This window comes from Galeopterus variegatus, unplaced genomic scaffold (assembly GCF_000696425.1).
Source record: "Galeopterus variegatus unplaced genomic scaffold, G_variegatus-3.0.2 Scaffold732, whole genome shotgun sequence".
Taxonomy (NCBI): domain Eukaryota; kingdom Metazoa; phylum Chordata; class Mammalia; order Dermoptera; family Cynocephalidae; genus Galeopterus; species Galeopterus variegatus.
In genome coordinates, this window is record NW_007726843.1 from 46011 (window position 1) to 61816 (window position 15806).

At 36.3% G+C, this 15806-nt stretch overlaps 1 protein-coding gene across 1 annotated transcript in view; it reads left to right on the plus strand.

The window, feature by feature from the left end:
- Positions 1-15806, plus strand: part of LRRC16A (leucine rich repeat containing 16A) — a 115764-nt gene that overhangs the window by 42850 nt on the left and 57108 nt on the right. Inside the window, exons 11-12 of the mRNA XM_008571870.1 lie at positions 11585-11760; positions 14760-14847. Of these exons, the coding sequence (XP_008570092.1) occupies positions 11585-11760; positions 14760-14847 (264 nt within the window). The remainder of the gene's footprint in view (positions 1-11584; positions 11761-14759; positions 14848-15806) is intronic.

Here is a 15806-nt window from a genome sequence, read left to right on the forward strand (position 1 = left end):
GGAACTCTGCCTACAGTACCTAGATGCTGCTTGTGTGGGGAGTCTGCCACTAGGTAAAGAGATAACAGCCCTTGTAAGGAGCTGGTTGAAAGACTAGGAAAGGTATTTGGAATAAAGTTACAAGGCACTCAAAGTAGAAAGACCTGCCTCTATAGGCTCACCGACCGAAAAAAGGTAGAAAAAAGTCTCTAAAGTTCTAGGGGTGGGGTAGTGTAACCTAAGACCAGCTTTTTCTTAAGGTAACTTTAAAAAACAGCTACACAAGAGAAATTTCACATTCAGAAAGTTTTTATCGCTTCCCATCTGCCTTTCAGGGATGCCTTTAGAAACCTTGTCTAAATTTCTATTATTATTTGGTCTGTTTTCTTCTGAGAACACAATTGTTGTAGCTCATAGGGATTTGATGTGCAACTCAATAATAACTGCAACATGGTAATTACTCTTTGAAAATTGAGTTAATGAGGGTGGAAAATGCTGTGGATTTTTTTTTTTTTTAGGAGTTTAAGCCCCTGTCTTTCTGTGCATATAATAAAGAGAAACTCGTGTGTCATTTTTATTTTATTTAACTGTGATTATTTTGAATCCTTTCTGAGCAGACCCAGATTGGTGAGAAAAGGACAAATTGGTTGTAGAGTTCTGCTAGACCATTTGTTACCTAATAGCACTTGTTTTTTCCTCCATGAAGGATAAATATGTAAAAAGGATAATTTCTTAATTACATATTTAAAGCAAAATCAGCTTTGTTCCTTATTTCTGACTGTAAAAAATGAAACTTACTCTTTGTGAAATGTTTAAACAATAGTAACTCGTATAAAAAATGAAAGTAAAAATCATCCCAGAGATAGTGTCACTTAATATTTTAGTGAATTTCTAGACAGTCTCTGCCTACAAACACAATTTTTTATATATGTGGTCATACTCTACATATTGATTAGTAACGTTTTCATTTTCAGTACAATCTCATGAATACAATTCTGGATTCGTGAATAATCATTATCATAATAATGACTACATGGTATTTCATTATATGGATGTACCAGCATAATTTATTTTCTAATTTCTGATTAATTCTTTTAGGGTAAATTTCTATAATTGACCCACTGGTAGGTCAAATAGTACATACTTTTTATACTTTCATATATATTTGCAAATTGCTATCCAGTAGCGTAGGCAGTCACTCATTTTGCCACATCCTCAGCAACACTAAGTATATCAACCTTTTAATATTTTTTAATTTAATGGGCTAAAAAAAAATCTCATTGTGTCTTTTGGATTTCTTTAATAATCTAGTGGTGTAGAAAGTAATTTTACTATCCTTTTGTATTTCTTCTTTTGTAAGTAACCTATTTGTACCCATTGCCTAATTTTATTCTCTGAAGTATTTGTAAGAATTTCGCACATACTAAAAATTGGCTGGCATTTAAATCAATATGAAACATTGTAACAAGACCTTTCCTGTCAAACAGCTTCAATCTGTTACTTGTTATTTTAACTGATCTAAACCACAAATTATCCCTTATACCTTTGGTGTCCATTTCTTTCCCATTGCACTGATTGGTTGAAATCAACTCTTGCCAGTCATTCTTGGGAGGAAGTAGAAGACAGATGTTTGAAGTAAAGGGCATTTGAAGCTTTAAAGCCTGAAATAACATAACTATATTTAGAACCCAAAATATTTTTCTGTAAATTGGCATTCCCTACATTTTTTTTTCAGATTCAGATGTTCTTTCTTTCTTTCTTTTTTTTTTTTTTTCCTTTTTTGTCTTTTTTCGTGACCGGCAACGGATCGCAACCCTCAGTGTCGCGCCCGTACCGGACTGGGACCGGCCACGGGATCGCAACCCTCGGTGTTGCTCCCGCCCCTCGCTCAGCCAGTGAGCGGCCGGTCTGTATGTGGGATCTGAACCCTCGGCGGGAGCGCCACCGTGCTTCCCAAGCGGTGCACTATAGCAGTGCGCCACCGGGCCGGCCCCAGATGTTCTTTCTTTCTTTCTGACAAATTATAGTTGTATGCATTTGTGGGGTACAATGTGATGTTCTGAGAATGTATATAATGTGGTATGATTAAATCAAGCTAATTAACATATCCATCATTTATCTACCATTTTTAAATGGGACTTTTTTAAAAAAAGAAGATATGTATATCTGTTTGTTAAAATAACAAATACATAAACTGAATAACAGATGAATAACAAAATACTTTGTAGAAAGTAGTGCTTTACATTTTCACAAAAACTGGAGATGTAAAATTTATTAAAATTTACATATTTTATAATCTCTACAGTTATTTGAAATAGTTCTCTAAAGACTTCTGAAAGCATGCAAATATCAAATTAAGTTCAACAGAGGAAGATGAATAAACTTTTCAAAGGCAAATTAATTTCTACACAAATCAAAAGGCAAATTAATTTCTACACAAATCAATAAATCCACTCAATAAAAAGAAATCAAGAACAGAAATTAAACATCTAAATTTAGCAATATAAATCACATAAAGAAATCAATAAAGCAGAATATAAACACAAAGGCAGTTCAGAAAGTTCATGGAAAAATAGAATTGAAAGATAATGCAAATCTTTCCATGACCTTTTTTTGTTGTTTAAGTTTTTCTTCTTTTTTTTTTTAAATAGTAAGATCATAGAAAATATGTTCTCTGACCACAATAACAGAAGGAAATTTAGAAAACTCACAAATGTGTTGAAATTAAACAACATCTTCCTAAATAAACAATGCGTTCCCTACATTTTTTTGATGCTGACTTCTTTGACCAGTTGTTAAATGTCACTGGTGTTCTCCATTCATCACCACTTCCTTATTTGCAAATATTATAACTTGCTTTTCTCTCATTCTCACTATCTTCAAGGTCCCAGTTCCCCAAAGAGCCAGTTTTTGGAGTTTTTTTCCCCTCTGTTCCCTATTCACTTATTTTCGTTACTCTCAATCCTTCTAAGTTTCAAGTTCCTTTCCCTTTGGGGATGTCCGGCATGAATTATAGATTTTCAATCAAAACTTCTTAATTAAATGTTACTTATTAATTTTCTTTTAACTGTATGTACATTTAGTTTTTGATACTTTCAATAGACTGTAGACAGTTTACGTCCTTTCTACTTCCTTCCAGTTTACCTAAGTGGACATTTTACTGTTTTTTAAAAAATTGATCATTTGTCTATCTACATAGCCTTCCAGTGCATTGATTTTCTTAAAATTATGTACAAAAAAAATATTTTTATGATAATCAATATTGTTTCTTATTAAACTACTGTTATTTGTTTCACTCTAGTATCAAATATCTCTGGTTAAAAAGAGTCCTTTTCTATTTCCCAAATTCTCTAAAATTAACATGTTATGCTAGCAAGAGTAAAGCAGATGGATCATTTTGTAAAAGAGAAAAAAAAGAAAGAAAAAATGTTATTTTGTAAAATAAGTTTTTATTATAATAAATGGATGAGGAAAAAAAAAAAAAAAAAGGAAACTCATCAGGCCTAGATTGGTGTCCTGGATTTGTTACTACCTAACTATGTGCTCCAAGCCAGTTGGCCAACTTCTGGACCGATTTTCCCTGTGCAAAATTGTCTTGGTCTTATGATAGTCTAGGGGATTTCTTTCAGCTTTAATATTCAGTCACCCTATATCATGGCCAGTGATAGACATTTTGAATATTGGATGAGAATAATTTCAAATACCTCTTTGAGTCAAAACTATTATTTCAGAAAGCAAAAGAAATGGCCAAACAAGCTAACCTTCTTAGCACTTTCTGGAGGAAAAGAAAACAGTATGTTTGGAGAAGTTTCCTCTTAGAAGGAAAGTGATGTTTTCTCTGGACTTCCCTGTTTTAGGTGTTTGGTTTTTTTTTTTTTTTTTTTTTTTTTTGACCAGTAAGGGGATCGCAACCCTCAGCTGGGTGTCATCTGCACCGGCCATCCCCATATAGGATCTGAAACCTGCGGCCTCGGCACTACCAGCTCTGTGGTCTCCCGAGTGAGCCAGGGGGCCGGCCTATGTTTTAGGTGTTTTAAGATGACAGTTCTCTTCTGTTTTCCCTCTTGATTGTAACACTTATTCCTGGAGCAGTAATAGATGAATAAGTGGGATTTGAATGTTTTAAATGAGGAAACTTTGATTTTTTCCTTTCTGGACTTGAATTTTAGGGTGTTTGTTTAGGTCTGGGAAATTTTTGATTTCACTCAGGCCTTTACCTGTGAAATACTTAACTCATAAATTTCATATTTACTTAAGGCTATGAGACATGAGGAGTTTAGGTGGATTTTGTCAAGTGTTAACTCAGTTTGAGCAGAAGAATTCTGTTTTCTTTTTTTTTCTCTTAATTACTAGACTACCAGGGATAAGTTTTCTTTTTTCTACACTTCATGTTTTCCAAAGCAAAAGAAACATTTTAGAACACTTTAGTATGAAGGTTGTATTTGCTTGTAGTGAATTATAGCAAGTCATTGGCTCACTGCAAGAATATACAAGTGTAGCTATCATGTTAAGGATATTAATTCAATTTCTTTTACACATATTATAAAGGTTTTCTAAGTACCATATATTTTTGCAGTTAAGAAATATAGACCCTCACAATTGTCATTAGGGAGATACATGCAAAATGCTATCTAATTATCATATCAGTCAGGGGTGATAAATAAAGGGCCTGTTCATTACAAGTTTTCTGAAGGTAGTAAAACACAGAGAGACTAACAAAATGAAGAATATGCAAGAAAAGTTAAAACATGGGTAGAGTGAGAAAGTTTAAAATAAACCTAATTTGGATTTCAAGAAGGAAAGAAAATGGAGAACAGGGGATGGTAACATTTGAAGAGATCGTAGCTGAGAATTTCACCGATCGATGAAAGACCGAAATCCTCTGATGCAGGAAGCCCAGTGAAACCCAAGCAAGGTAGACAAAAGCAAATAAATGTTTAGAATCATCTTAATGAACAATGAAGAACACTGAAGACAAAGAGAAGATCTTAAAAGGAGCCCAGGGTAGAATGTAGTGGGGGGCTTTTTAAAAAATTACTTAAAAAAGACTGACTGACAGCTCACTTCTCAATAATTAGTGGAAGCCAAAGGACAACGAAATAGTATCTTCAAATTTCTGAGAGAATGTCAAGTATCAACCTAGTATTATATACCTGATGGACCTGATTTTTAAGAGTGAGGATGAATTGAAGATATTTTCATCCAAACAAAAACTGACAAAGTAAACTGCCACTAGACCACACTAAAAAAAATCTAAAGGATATACTTTGGGACAAAGGAAAAATTATTTTTTAAAAAAGAGGGTCTGAGCTGTAAAAAAAGGCAGGGAAAATGCCAAATTGGGTAATAGAAACATTGACTATGTGAAGCAATGACATTAAGGCCTAATCTGTGCTATAAAACAAAATACTACAAGGGAGCATAGGTCAGTAGGGAGTGAGTTTAAGCAGTCTAACATCCTAGTTTTATTCTGGAGAAGAGTTAGGATATCAACATTAGACTGCATTGTATATAGTGTGCTATCTGTTAGCCACATGTGATCATTTAAATTCAAATCAACTAAAATAAAAAAGTTTCAGTTTCTCATTTGAACTGGACACATTTCACGTGATCAATAGCCATGTGTACCTAGTTACTTTCTTATTGGACGGCACAGATAGTCCCATCATCTCAGAAAGTTCTATTGGATAGTGTTGCTTTAGACATGAATTAAAATATGCATGTTAAAATTTCTAGTGTAACCCTAAAGCAGAGCACTAAATCAGAAGTTGTTCTGCATTCCTCGAGGGACACTAGGAAGTATTGGGTTATTTTTGGTTGTCACAGTGACTGGCATGGGCAGGTGCCAGTGATCCTAAACATCCTACAATACAAGGTTTAGTTCCACATGAGAAGAATTGATCTCACCCAAAATGGCAATGGAAAAAGCATCACTAGAGATAAAATAGGTCAGTGAGTAATGACTAACAGTCCAGTTTTCCAGAAATTATAACAATTTCAAGTGTATAAGCATCTAATTATATATATATAAATTTATACAGTGTGTGTGTGTGTATATATATATATATATATAATTATATGTGTGTATGTATGTATATGAATGAATAAACAAGTGGATAAAATTACAAAGAGAAATAGACAAAATCACAATTGTGGTGGTGATCTTTTAAAATGGCTATCAGTAATTGATAGATCAAATAAATTTAAAAAGTAATGATAACAAAATTCTCAACTGTGATCTAATGGACCTATATAATCAGGGCACAACAATAAGAGAATATCACACTTTTTCAAGGATACATAGAATATTTATAATAAATGCCCATGAAGTCATAAAGAACACCTCAACAATGTTCAAAGACTATATTCTCTGGTCCCATTTCAAATGTTAGAAATTAATAACAAAAGATACCTAAGAGAAAAAAGCCCCATATGTTTTTGAATTTAAAAATTACTTCTAGCTCATTAGTTAAAGGGAAGGGCATAATTTAAATTAGAGGAAATTTAGAATTGAGCAATAACATAAATAGCAGTATCAGAACTTTGAGATACAGCTAAAGTAGTACTTAGAGTGAAATACATAGTCTTATGTATCGCTACATGTCAGCATCGGAAGTGAGGGAAGGCTGAGAGCTAATGAGCTAAGTGTATAGTAATTTAAGACGTTAGGAGTGAGGATCGTGGTGCCTGCAATTTGCTTTCAAATATTTTAGAGAGAGGGAGAAGCAAGTGCTATAGGTTATTAGCAGTTGCTAAGTTTTAGGGGATGGGTTATTGATGTTTACTGGCCTATTCTCACAACTTTCTATATATCTGGAATTTTTAAAAATAAATTGGGAAAACTGTTTCCTTTAAAATCAGGAAGAAGACAAAGATTTGTAGTATCCACCACTTCTATTCAGCTTTGTAGTGAAGGTCTTAGCCAGTGCAATTGGACAGGCCAAAGAAATGTGAAGTATAAGGATTAGGAAGGGAAAAAAAATGATTATAATTTGCACATTTTGTGATGGTCTACATAAAAAACCCAAAAGAATCTGCAGGTAAATTATTGAATTAGTACAGTTGCTGGAGATAGAGCAATATACAAAAATGTGTTGCATTTCTACATGTCAGCAACAATTAGTTAGAAAATGTCAGTAAAAATAGTCACCATTTAAAATAGCAACAGAGAGCTGGCCAGTTGCTCAGTTGGCTAGAGCAAGGTGTTATAACACCAAGGTCAAGGGTTCAGATACCTAGGCCAGCTAGCTACTCGCCCCCCTCCCCTCAAAAAAAAGAGAGAAAGAAAGAAAGAAAACAAACAAAATGTGTACTTAGAGATAAACCAAAGACGTATAACACAACAATGGAGAAAATTGAAATACTTTAAAGAAAGTCTAAAACACATTAAAATATGTGCCATATTTATGGGTAGGAAGAGTTATTGTCATGGGATGTCAGTTTTTCCCAAATTCATCTATAGTTTGATAACAATTCTAATAAGCATTCCAACAGGTTTTTAATAGAACTTGACAAAACTGATTCTAAGTATATGGAAAAACAGTGCTCAAGAACAGTACAGATACATATGGAGAACAACAAGGTTGGTAGTCTTGCCCTACCAAACATTAAGATTTGTGATAATTAGGACAGTTTGCAGAGGCAGACAAACCAAAGAAACAGATCCCAGAAATAGACCCGAACGTGCATCCAGACTTTAGAAATGGCAGAGGTAGCACTGAGGCTCAGTTGAGAAAAGATGGACCATCCAGTGCCCATACGCAGTGAGTCCTGGGGCTTGTAATACTTTTTACATGTTCCTTAGCAGTTGTTTCAAGAAATGTGCTAGGTCTGGGGGATATAGGGCAGGACTTAGCAATTGCCAAGAGGTACAAGTTCTGTATCTGCTGTCTGGTGACTCTTAATTCTCCATGAATTTCCAAAATTATATGTAAAATTGCATACTAACTTTTTCTGGAAGAATATTCATCAGATTCTCAAAGGGGTTCATTTGCCACCAAAATGGCTAAGTCACTGAATTCTTGACCATTTTATGACACTGAGATTCCCACTGGGTGTTATGGCATCACCACAGAGTATCATCAAACACTGTGTGGGGTTGCAAAGGGAGCAGGGGGAGAAAGTCAGTCTTCTCAAGGAGAAATGCTGAGTGTGGAAGAGAACAGATGACTTATTCTGGCTATGGAGGGAGAAAAAAAAAAAAAAGGAATCCAGGCCAAGAGAATAGTGTGTGTAGAGCATGGAAACAGAGCCCGGATCATGCAGGGAACTCCAACTATAATTGGATTATGAATAGTTAAAAGAGGAATACAGAGATATGGTAGGAATCCAGGCCAAGAGAATAGTGTGTGTAGAGCATGGAAACAGAGCCCGGATCGTGCAGGGAACTCCAACTATAATTGGATTATGAATAGTTAAAAGAGGAATACAGAGATATGGTGAGAAATGAGGCTGGAAAGTTTAGCGTCTACCAGACATTTCAGAGGTTTCTATTTTGTGCTAAAGCATAATAATTTTGGCATACTTTCACTTTTAATATTTAGAAGTAAATTTAACATCTTTTTGAGACAGATATGGTGGAAAAGGCTGAGGTAGGTGGTGACTTTGGAGACTCGCAAATTTCTAACCTTGTTTGGTGCCATGCCTCATAATAAAGAACTTGACAAGAAAGGCTGATTTTGCTATTGTAATCATTATTGTTTGGGTGGGGAAGGGGAAGACAACACATGTTGCAGTTGGCCTTTCTTTTTTATGGCAGAATATCCAGGTGGAAGGGGGCCGGCCCGTGGCTCACTCGGGAGAGTGTGGTGCTGATAACACCAAGGCCATGGGTTCAGATCCCTATGTAGAGATGGCCGGTTCGCTCACTGGGGAGAGCGTGGTGCTGACACCACCAATTCAAGAGTTAGAATCCCCTTACCAGTCATCTTTAAAAAAAAGAAAAAGAAAATTACTTTTTGAAAAAGTCTCTTGATTACTTCCTCAGAAGGCTGTATTGTATATGTATTATGTCGTATGTGTTACATAGGTGACAGTAGCTAAACATTTGGTTCAGACTCATTGGAATGTAGGTAGTAATTTGAGGCCGTGGGAAGAATGGATGTTGAAGACTAGGTCTGGTGTGTAGAGGCCATGAGACTTGTAAGAAGATGCTGTTTAAGGACCTGGGCTGGGGGCTGGACACAAAAATGTGGTCAGGAGCTGTGTGACAAATGTATCCTGCAATTTTTTCTCCTCTTTCTCCCAGCCCTACCACCACAAAGTCCACGCTGGCAGCTTTAGGTACCATTGACTCAAAGAAACAGTAGAAGAAACTTGTAATGAAGCAAGGAGGAAAGGGACATTGCTTTAGTCAGGGGCATAGGAGACAGGAATAGGAAACAGAAGACCTGACCTCCCATCTTACCAATTCCAGTAACCAGCTGAGTAACCTTGAGCGAGTCACTTGTCTCCTCTGAACCCCGATTCTCTCATCTTAAAATGGGGATGCCCAAATCTTCCTTCACCTACAGAGTTGTTACGTGAATCAAAGGAAATTGCAGATGAAATTACTTTGCAGAGTGCAAGGTGCCGTATTACATTGTTGGTCGGTGTTGGGGGTAGTGGTGGTGGTAGGGAACCAATTGTAAAATATCTGTTGAATTAAATGCCTAAGGCAGACTAAAATTCCTTTTTATAGAGTTAAAGTTATGCAATTATGAATTTGTAGAGCAAAGGGAGACCTCAGAAATAAATAATTTTATAGGTGAGAATGCAGAGAGTTGCAAAGTTCAGTCACTTAATGATACTTACTTAACATTCCACAGACATTTCATGTCAGGGCTGACAGTGGAAGCCAGGCTCTCTCTCCTTAGGTCTGGAGTTCATTCTAACTGAATTAGCACTGACATGCCGGGCGACCTTCCGGAAAGTTGCTGATATGTTGGTGAGCATGACAAAATTAAAACAGAGTGTTGATACCTGATGTCATTCTTATCAGGAGTGCTGGACTGTTATTACTCAGTCTGGAACAGAATGTGTTTATTTCCAGTGCCAAAGAGGAAAACAATTTGTCGTAAAGTGACTTATTTGTATCTTTTAACAGATAGGTGGTATAGGAGCTTTCTTGGAATAATGTACTAATTCAGTGGTTATTCAACCAGACTTACAGTAGGGACCGGCAGTGTCGAAACAAGAGTAGCTTTTAGAAACTTCCCAAGTGGCTGCCTCCCACCTCTTCTTCCCTGGCTTCCATAAGATCCTTATAAACAGCCTGCCATCCTACTGCTCGTCCTGCAGTGTAATGAGAAAGTTTACCAGTGGGATTGTGCCTTGCATGTGAAGTTGTGAGCAGACAGACCACTGTACTAGTCTTTGAATAATAGCGTTTCATTGGTCCTTGTTCACACTGGAACAGTAATAGGATCCAAGCCTGGCTTTCAAAAACCGGGTTCTTATCATTAAGAACAGAGTCTTTGAAATCATGTTAACAATAGTATCTGTGATACACTGAGCTTTTATTGTCTGCTAGACACTCTGCTGAGCACTTTACATATGTAGTATCATTTAATCCTCAATAATCCCATGAGGCGGGAACTTTTTGTATTGCCATTTTATAGGCAAGGAAAGTAAAATTGAGAGATCAGTAGCTTGGCCCACTGTCACTCAGCTAGGTTGCAAATGTGGGTCTGACACGGATGCCCGTTCCACACTTTCCAGCCCTATCGTCCCTTTCAGGCAAATCGTTTACCTCCCCTTAGCTCACATTCTTCTTCTATAAAATGGTGATCACATGAATAGCTGCTCTACCCATCTTCACAGATGTTGGAAGGATGAAATATGCAGAAATGTTTTTCAGTCTCTAACTTGCTATATATAAATGTGTTTTGACTGTTACTGTTAATGTTTTGTATGAAGTCCTCTGTAAATGTTTTTTGTCTGTGATTATTCATGTTGTTTATTGCTGTAATAATTACCTTACCTAACACCGAAGCTTTTCTTTTAAAAGAGTAAAATAGGCTGTAGTTTCTGTGATCTTTCTGCTATTGCTGCTTTGATAGAGCAGTCGCATGGTTCACCCTCATTTGGGATTTCTGCAATTTGCCAGATCTCACAAGCGTTCAAATCTGATGGATTTTCTAAGGGATATCTGTGACTTTATTTTCTAGTCTCAGGAAGAACAGTCTAATGGTTCACCCTCATTTGGGATTTCTGCAATTTGCCAGATCTCACAAGCGTTCAGATCTGATGGATTTTCTAAGGGATATCTGTGACTTTATTTTCTAGTCTCAGGAAGAACAGTCTGGTGTGGTAGGTTGATGAATAAAGACCGGATACTTGTGTTTTTTTAATCTTCTTGTTAATGGCTTTGTGTTAAGTGCAGCTGCCACACCATAACACTTCAGATGCCAGCATGAAGCTTGCAAGGTTCTGCCAAGTGTCTGATTTAAAGTGATTACCAGAGATCAATGATCATCCAACAGTCACAAGTCACCCCGGGGCAGCTCAGAAGCCTCGGTGGCGCCCGGGGGCTGTATTGTGTCGTATATAACCACCTTTCAGTTTTATGGCGGCGCCTCTGGCGCAGTGTCATCATCTCTTCCCCTCCACTTGTGCTGCATTGCAGGCGCTGCTTGAGTCCATGGTTGATGCTGCCGAGAGTCTCTGTCCCAATGTGATGAAAAAAGCCCACATTCGACAAGACTTGATTCATGCCAGCACCGAAAAGATTTCCATTCCTCGTACCTTTGTTAAAAATGTCCTGTTGGAGCAGTCTGGAGTTGATATCCTTAACAAAATTAGGTAGGTTTATAATGTCAATAAACCTAAGCTCTGCAGTTTCTGTGAATGCAGGCAAGGCAGCTGTAAAGAGTGTGATTGTTGGCTTTATCCATTTATAATGTGTTTAGGCATGTTTAATATGCAGAGACTATATATAAATATAGCTTTGCATAAATGCATAGGTTTTATACATTTCCAAGATAATACAATCACGTATGTGCCTGAATTACTTAAGAGCATCTGTTCTCTTTAAGGGCTTTATATTTAAGAAGGGGTATGTGTTTGTAATACCTGTTTTCTGCTTCTGAAGTTTTATCTTTCACCTTTATAAATCACTAGCTTGAAGACTGAGATCACTTTGCTTTTTAACCACCGTACATCTGTGACCAAATACATAGCCTATCAATAGGCAAAGAGGCCCATTAGGACCTTACCATATTTTCCTTCTGGGTTATTTTGGTGGGTCTGTGATACTGTGTGTGTGCTAATGGTGCTTTTGGGGTGTTTATATAGATTTCTGTTTGAAAAAGTTTGAAAAATATTATGCCAAGATATAAATATTTACAAGCTGTGATTACTGACAAGCTTTCTTGAATTTTTTAATAGAGACATTATAGCTAAGCTCATTCTCATAATTTTTCTTAGTTGGGGGATCAGATGACTAAAAGCCAAGTTCAGAAACATTTTAATTTCCCATTTTAACTTTTCTGAATCTTGGTAAGCATATTTAGATGTAGCAAAACCATAGCTAATGTCTGGAGAGTTGGGAGTGATGCTGACACATGGTGATGTAGCTGAATGACAATGCACAAGAAAAATGAGAGTCAACAGCAAACAAGCCAAAAATTATATCATCACTGTCTAGATACCAAAGACTGAGAACTGTAAAGCTAGATCATAGAACTTTGAGGATTTAGGAATTCTGCAGTAACTGGACAGTCTCAGGTCTCACATGCAGCTTTTGTTATTGTTTTTGTTTTGTTTTAATAGAGTTCCTAGAACCTACTCAGCTGAATTGTAAGGCAATTAGAAGTATTCAAGAAATTAAAAAAGGACTTCCGGGGGTTTCTAGGACCTCACAGATTAGTAATTTTATGAACTTTAGTCCTTAGTAGGTTGTTTACATATTTCTATAACCTGTGATTTCAGAATTTTTATTGAAGACCCTTAAATATTAAGGAGAAAAACTGTGTTGGCCACTATTCTTACATAATAATGGGTTCAACCACTGTTGGATCATCAAATAGATCACCAGTAGATCATAGTATAAAATTTTGTCAGATACGGTCACTTCCCTTGAAAATGGGAAAATTCTAAAAGTTGAATAGCAGTATGGAACCCCTCACATCAGTGAATCAATTTGACGTTCACTGTGCTTACTTGGCTGTTTAGAATGCATTATATTAAGCATTGATAGAATGAAAATAGGCACACCCACACATGCACGTGTGTACACATTCACATGCATGAGTGCACATTCACATGCAAAGGTTGCTTTGACTCATTTCTTCTAAAATTTTTGCAAACTGGAAGCTCAGGCAGTAAAGAAATATAGAACCCAATAGCAGAATGACAGAACAATTCTGAGATATTAAAAAATAATTGAATTTTTAAGAGTCTTTCTTTTTTGGCACTACAATTTGAAATAGGTAAATCATCTCTCCCCACATTCAGAGAGAGGGAGAGGATGAGAGAAACCAACTACTGAACCTGTAGTTTTATAAGGAAGTATGATGTCCAAGTATGTCTAAAAAGAATCAGAGAAAGTACTTAAAATTAAATTTCCAGGCCCCTCTGGAAGTTTGGGGTATACCCAGTAATCTGTATTTTTTATATGAAACCTGGGTGAATTTTATCAGTAGACACCTCTGGGGACTAATAAAGTATTCGATAAACCAAATAGTGAGACCTCGTTTCAGGAGTAGGAATTAAAGAAACATCCTTTTATTTTTAGTTTAGGAAAATTTTAACTGTAGGCATCTTAGTGCTTCCTTTTTTCTGTTCTTCCATCAGAAATCTTCATGGGCAAGGAAATCTCAAATTATTGCCTTTAGATTAGGAAGATTTTTCTGTTACACAGCTTTACCTTTAGGATTAAATAATTTTATTTCAAGAACTCCCTGTTCTAATACTTAAAAATTGTTGACTTTAAAAGCAGGTTGAACTTACGAGAGAATATTGGAACGTGGGTTTATATCACGTTAGCACATTTACCTTTAAATGTCTTGTCCATTTAAGTACATTTGTACATATGTGCATTAAGGTATTCAGACTGAAAAACACACATGGGAGTTGAATTCTTGAGAATATCAGACTGCCAAAACACTAACTAAAATACCAGCCATCTGGCAGAAACTTTAGTGGCAGGGTCTGTTTATTAGTGAAAACTGCAAGCCGCTTTCTGTTGTCTGGGCAACTTTCTGAGGTCAGGCAAGAGGCACCAGAACTGAAAACTGTAGTTACCTCTGTTCATAAAGGATAAGGATACGGTGAATTTGTAACTACTCAAAGTAGGATGAGAAGCCAAACCAGAAGCAGTGTCATATAGTACCATCTGATTGGTGCAAAGTTTTTTAAAAGGGTGGGAGATATGCATATTCAAGTAATAACTAAGACTTAGCAACCAGACTAGACTTTCTTAATTAACTCCAGCCCAGGTTTGTTTTCATTTATGTCAATGGATGAATTGTTCCTCGCCACATGGTACATATGGTTCCTATTAAGTTTGTCTTTATCCAGATGTTTTTCATTTCTACCATTAAATCTCAAGTTTTGAAATTGCAGAGGCAGGTTGAAATTGCTAAAGAAAGTCTATTACCTGTGTGTTTATGGCAGTGTTTAAAGCTTATTTTGGGAAATCTTTAGCTTTGTTTGTGCATTCTTATATTTCATTTTCAAAGATAGAAATGGAATCACAATTGACCTTATAAGCATAGCATCAGGGGTAGGGATGATTTCTTTTTTTTTTTCCTCCTTGCACAAATTAAAATACTACTCTGTCCTTTTGATTTTTCACACAGTGAAGTGAAGTTGACAGTGGCCTCCTTCCTGTCTGATCGAATTGTGGACGAAATCCTGGATGCACTCTCACACTGCCATCATAAACTGGTGAGCGCGGTGTACATCTTGAGCAGAACCTCCTGTTTTGGCTCTGCTGTGATGCAGGACAGCCGCCAGTGTGGGAATGTGGTTTCTTCTCTACATTTTACTCCTTTGCAGCTTTATGGGATAAGATCCTAGTTTTCCTCCTTCCTTTTCTACATCGCTTCTAACCGTTCTGAAGCGTGTTAGAATTTCTCCAGAGGAAATGGGAGGGAGAGCAGAAGTGAAAGTCTCGAGAAATCATATTGTTCATTTATAATGCAGGACAAAAGTTTTGGTAGCAAATGATGTTGGGACTGAGGTCTAAAATTAACATTTTTAGTTTATTTATCTGTGTTCATTTTGTTGCTCCCTGATAGGATTATTTGAGAATGGTCTGTTTTTGAAAACATGGGGTGAAATGAAACATTTGGAGTCCAAAGAAAGCACAAGAGCAAAATGGGTGTAATCTAGTGATTGATAGCTGCTGACTGCCCATTAGATGCCTCAGATAAAACCAAGGGGGAAAAAATTAATTTCTTTCATTTAGGGACTGGTTCTGTATCAAGGTACGGAGCTTTACTTCCAGTATCAGTGCACATGGAAAATATAGAAGAATCTTCATGTTTTTCGAACTTCAGGAATTATTCTGAGGCACAGATGAAGATTTTATAACTGGTTATATCTTGTTAATGACATTGTTTCCTCCAGAGAAAGATTTCAGGTTAACTGTGGAGGATGGACATACCCAGTTTTATGGCATTGAATTGTTGGGTGATGCTAGAAAGTATTTCTATAGCAATTTAACATCGCCACAATGTCCAAACACACATTATTTTTCTAATTTTTAATTTTTATTCCATTTTATCAATATACTGGTATGTGCCATATCAGAAATATATAAAAGAAAAAAAAAACCGGTTCATCATCACAATTAATTTAAGAAGCACTGGTCTCTCGTTACTGGCACAGGAAAGAGCCACATC